General features: G+C 39.8%; 1 protein-coding gene across 1 annotated transcript; it reads left to right on the top strand.

The window, feature by feature from the left end:
• Nucleotides 1-540: 540 nt before the first annotated feature.
• MRS44_005633 (uncharacterized protein) lies at nt 541-3,891 on the top strand (the record flags this gene model as incomplete). Its single annotated transcript, XM_065621465.1, has 5 exons — nt 541-543; nt 596-1,169; nt 1,227-2,707; nt 2,791-3,381; nt 3,430-3,891. The coding sequence occupies 5 exons, from the start codon at nt 541-543 to the stop codon at nt 3,889-3,891; spliced, it is 3,111 nt and encodes a 1,036-aa protein (XP_065477537.1).
• Between the last annotated feature and the right edge of the window lie 1,695 nt (nt 3,892-5,586).

The raw sequence follows: 5,586 nt of genomic DNA, 5'->3' as shown, positions 1-5,586 counted from the left end.
CTCTTGCTGTGAATCAATTGCATGCACACGCAGCTTTGAAGAACAGTTCACACCGTGTACATGACCCCTCGCTTACGCCGAATCCAAGCAGCACCCCACTGGTGCAAGGTCAGCCTAATCTGCACGGGTTGCATCTACTGCCACAAAAAACCACAGCCTGCCGCGGAATGAGTGTCCTTGCGTCGATAGCTTCCCAACCAGAAGCCACCAAGATAGTCAGCTGATGAAGAGTCACAAAAATGGAATGCGGCTGAAGAGAGGACCGACATGCTGGCACTCTTCATGCACGCCTTGAAGGGGGGTTACAAATTCCCTCACCCTCTTGAGACAGCGCATGTCAGACTGGCAGCATGCAACCCCTTCAGCCGCACAAAGGCAGCTATATCGAGTCTGGGTAGAGAATTATAATTTGAGGGGTTTCCAGAGCCGGGTCGATTTCTCTAGTATTCCCTTCTAGAATACGCCTTGCTGTTTCTCTCATTATCGCCTTGCCAGCAATAACAAGGTATAACAAGTCTTGTATTCAAAAACACATCAACCATGGTACGATAATATAACAATTATACCTACACATACTAACATAGCCTGGTTATAGATCGATCCCGTCGGGGCCGCTGCGGCAGCTACAGCCACAATTGGCCAGTCCCTTGAACTCATCCGCAGAGTTACTACGACCATCGACATCTACAAGAATGGCAACGAAAGCTTCGAATATCTATGCAAGGACCTCCGCAGTGTCACTGAGATCATTGAACTTGTCCAGGCTCTTGAGGCGCTTAGGACCAAAGGAGTCCTCAAGGCTCTAGCCAACATGCTCAAGCACGCTCAAAAGCTGGACAAACACATCAATGGCGTCATGGACAAGTCCAACACAGGCTCCCCCGTGCGTCGTTTTACCCATCAGTTTATGAAAGGCCCTGAAGAAATAGAGTCCACCAACAAGATGGTCGCCGAACTCACGACGCTCAAGGCCACACTCATCCTCCAGATCCAGGTGGCCCATGTCGGTCTGTTCGTGGAAAGGAGTCAAGAGCAACAAAACGACTCTGGCGTCACTCATGTATTGAACAGTGTTGTTCTGCATCAGGTCAATCATGCCGTCGAGCAAAGGCTGGGGAAGGGAAAGGGGCTCAAGATAGCCGAGGTGCTGCAAGGCAAGGAGCCAGACGGTGCGTAACTCACTATTCCCTGTCACCATACAAGACCTAACCTGCTTTCCTGTATAGGCGACGGAATGATTCGCCTTACCAAGGAGGAGTACGAGTGTCTCATCATCCATCCGTCAAGTGAAGACAACGCAAACAACCAACAGGGTGGGTCTCTAATTTGGGATATCGTTGTCAAGATACTGACGTTGAGCCAAGGCACGATTAGGGTTGCAAACAACAGGACTATTGGTCAAGCACTTCAGATCAACGGGTTTGTGGATGATAGTTGGACAGAATTCACCCACAATCTAACTATCGAACACAACGAGGCACAAGACCAAAGCATCCAGATCAACAATCCTATCAACGAAGGCACATTTAACAGAGTTCTAGCAGCAAGAAATGCTGGTCTTCAGATCCATGCCATGGGAAGCTCGGGTCAATGGCCGCATCCACCACCGATGCCTCCTCAACAGCCAATGAATGGGCTCCCTCAACCATGGCCATATCCGCCATGGCCATACTACGGCCAGCCTGGTGCAATCCAGCACTCGAACCCCCCTTCCAATGGGGCTCAAGGAGCAGTGGACTCAATAAAACCTCACGGTGACCTGAGTGGCCTGCAATGCACACTGGAACAGACGAGACGAACGACCCCAGATTTGGAAATGCCGGATGAGTGCAGTTCGCTTGGAAGCGGTGGTCCTGGAAGCATTTTTTCCGACGTCCTTTCGACATCATCACGAACCGCAAGCTCCCTCGGCCAATGGCAGCGAGATGCAGTTGGTCTTTTGACCAACCTTTTATTCCACAACGAGGATTTGGGCCCATTATACTCTGTGGCCATGACAAAGGTTTCCCTTAAAAAGTTGGAAGGGCACCTTTCTGGTTTCTTTGGTGAATATGGTTGCGGGTTGAACAATGAGGCAAAGAGTGAACCTGAGCGACGGGCTGCAGCATTCATTTGTATGAACGCCCGATATGTCGCAAGAGAGATCAGTCGGCGTCTGACTCAAGATCGATCGACAGAGTCCCGATGGAATTTACCTACCGAGCCTACGGAGACGTCAAAGAAGATGATTGAAGACTGGCTTACTTCAACCAGCGGTCAAGTGCCGAAGGAGGAAATCTCTCAGCCCGCAGACGATGATGATGGGGACGAAAACGATGAGAGTTATACAGCGGATGCGTCAAAAGAAGATTATCAGGCACTAGAGGCTACCAAACAATTCATCCTCTCGGCGCATGCATTTCGAGCCTTGAAAAGCAGGCTAAGGAGATGGCTAGGGAAAGATGAGGCTGAGGATACTGGGGAGATAACCGAATCAATGGGACGAACCTCCGTTGCCGTCACGGACGACAATGAAGGAGATCGACAACATGAATTAGAAACATTTCGAGCGAGCAAGGATTCGGAATCTGGGAACCTAACCTCAGTGTATGCGGAATGTCCAGATGCTGGAGAGGAACAAGGCACTGCAGCCTCAACCTCATCATGGGCTCGTTTTGTTGCCCAATTTTGGTATGGACTCATGCGTATTCTCGACCCTCCCCCAAAGGTGCACAGAGGGTCACCTATATGTGTGTAAGTGTTAAATCTTGCTAAGTCTTAGGGAACGTTATTTCTTACAATACTATGCAGGGATGCGGCCATCTGCAATACTTGGATGTTGAGGAACTGGTTCCTGGTGGAGCTGTCGAGTTCCAGCAAGGAATAAGAGAAGATGCTAGATCTATACGCCAGCATGTTACCGCTGGAGGTAATGCGAGTGTCACGGCTCCACCACCCCCAGCATGCTTGTCTGCATCACGATCTGGCCGTGGCCAAAACCAGGCATGTCCAACTTTGCCGTCCATCGAGTCTAGCATACCCAGCAATCTCGGCACCAGCTCTGTGGATGAGAATTCTCCACGTCGAGCTACCGACATCGAACGCATCTACTTGCTTGTCTGCGTGAACACGAAACATGGCCTCACGAAGCTCGAGCATATCGACGTCTCATTGGTGACGAATGATCAGTTTCTTTTTGACGATATACGGAGAGCGTACTGCAGAATCCGGCGAGGCCATGAATGGGATATCACCGAGTGGTTGCCGAGCCGAATTCCACTGCCCTGCTGGTTGACAACCGCCCTATCAACGTCAGCCCCAGGATACCTAGAGATGCCAAGCCTATTGGGGTACTTGGGAGACGGTAGATTATTCATCCCCCAAAAAATGGAATTTGTGAAGGTTAGTATTTCAGGATGAATGTCATTAACCACTAACACATGGCAATAGTTCGAATTAATGCCAGTGCGTACAGAAATATGTGTAGGCAGCATGGCCGGACCAGAAATTCCCGGCGAAGAAGAAGTAGTATATAAGAAGACGTATGAATATCGGCCAGTTCCGTTGAACGTCCGTGTTCTTCACATCCCTGCCCACGAACTACTCATACCAGGCCCGCATCTTAATTGCTTTTGGAGGAACAGGTTTCCTAAGAAACGAGAGACCATGCTTTTGTGGAATGAACAGTCAGAATGCCTTGGTTGGGGTATCCACATCATCGAAGATTGGAATAAATCCCTTGTTACCCTTCTTGCGTTGCTGGTTATGCTGTCATTTGGTCTCTTCGTCGTCATCTATGGCCTTGTAGCAAAGGATTGGGCAACCGGCGCCACCATTGGGTCTTTTCTGGTAGCTATTGTTGTGCTGTTTTTTACATTACAATATCAGTGGTGGGTGGAAAAGTCAGACTAGACAGGAGAGGCAAACCGGTCGCGGTTTGCGCAAAGGAGCCTTGAGGAACGAAGCCTAATATTAGAAATAAAATCTGCCTGTTTAATCGCGATCGCTAAGGCGCAATGACGCCTTCCCCAGCGGAGAGGGGAGGATCATAGGAGAGGCTAAAATGGCAGTGCACTGGGCGCCCGTTGGTTTAAACCAGGTGGGCAGTCAGATCAAAGGGGATACTTATTGGATTGGGCCCTGTATAATAGCTGTAAAGGTAGTTATATGCCTTTAATAGCCAGCTAGGTAATCTCTAATTAGTTAGGCAGACTAGGACTAATTAAGAAAGCTATATTATTATTAAAAAGGGAAATAAAGATATATCTTATAATTAATATAAATAATATATATATAATATATATAATAAGTAAGCGCCGCAGTTAAGTAAGCGCCGCACTTTTCCCTCTTATACCTAACTTTTTACTTAATTAATTAATTCTTAATAACCTAGTATATTAATTATTATTATTAAAGCTAAAACCCTCCTTACCCTTTAGGCCCTATAAAATAACTTAAAACTAAGTATTTAATATACTATAAGTACCTATATAATTAATAAGTAATAATTATAATATAATTAATAAAGGATTTAATCTTAATATAATATTATCTAGAAATTATATAAATTATTTAATTTAAAGAAAGATATTTTTATTTATTTTATTTTTAATTTAAATTTATAAAAATTCCTATCTAGGCTTTATAATATAAAAGAAATAATTAATTAATTACTTATTAATTATAATATATTATTAATTAATATATATTAAGCTTTAAACTTTATTAAATAATATTTAAAGCTTAAAATATATTTTTTTAAAAAATATAATTATTAAAGAGCTAAATATAAAGATTTAATAATTATTTATAATTAGTTGTATTTTATAAGAAATATAATTATAAAATATAATATTTAATTAAATAATCTTTATAATTTTAATAAAATTAGCTTTTTTATAAATATAAGTATAGATAAAATAATTATTATAAATTTAAAAAAATATTTAAAGTTAAAATTAATATAATTTAAATATTAAAAATAAATTATAATTATTTAAGTAATTAATATAAAAAGCTAAGTAATTTAATTATTTATTATTAATATAAATAAATATTATTTTATTAATTAATATTATAATAATAATCTTTTAAGTAATTAAGCTATTATAATAACTTAAAATAACTAAATTAATAATAAAATTAATTTTAAATAACTTAAGTATTTTAATTAATATATAATTAAATAATTAAATAATTATTATTATTTTTTAATTCTTAATAAATATAAAAATTATTATTTTATTAAATTTATAAAATATTATAAAAAATCTTTTATTTAATTTTATATATTAACTTATCTTTTTTATTTATATTAATTTCTTAATATTAAGTATTTTAATTTATTAAATAAAGCTTATAATTAAGATATAAAATATTTAATTAAATATTTTATTACTTATATTTTAAAAACTAAGTTTTTTTTAGCTTTTTATATTATATATAAAATTATTATAATAAAAGAAAATATTAAAAAAACTTTTAAAAGTATTAAGCTTATTTCTTTTAACTTAAAAATTATAATCTTAAGGCTTAATATATAGCTATAGACTTTAATATTTATTAAAAAAGAGGCTAAATTATAAATCTTTTAAACTTTAAGGACCT

The sequence above is a fragment of the Fusarium solani genome (assembly GCF_023522795.1).
Source record: "Fusarium solani strain SB1 chromosome Unknown bctg00000003_1, whole genome shotgun sequence".
NCBI lineage: Eukaryota > Fungi > Ascomycota > Sordariomycetes > Hypocreales > Nectriaceae > Fusarium > Fusarium solani.
The sequence above is the reverse complement of the archived record's forward strand: the minus strand, read 5'-3'. Positions and strand labels throughout refer to the sequence as shown.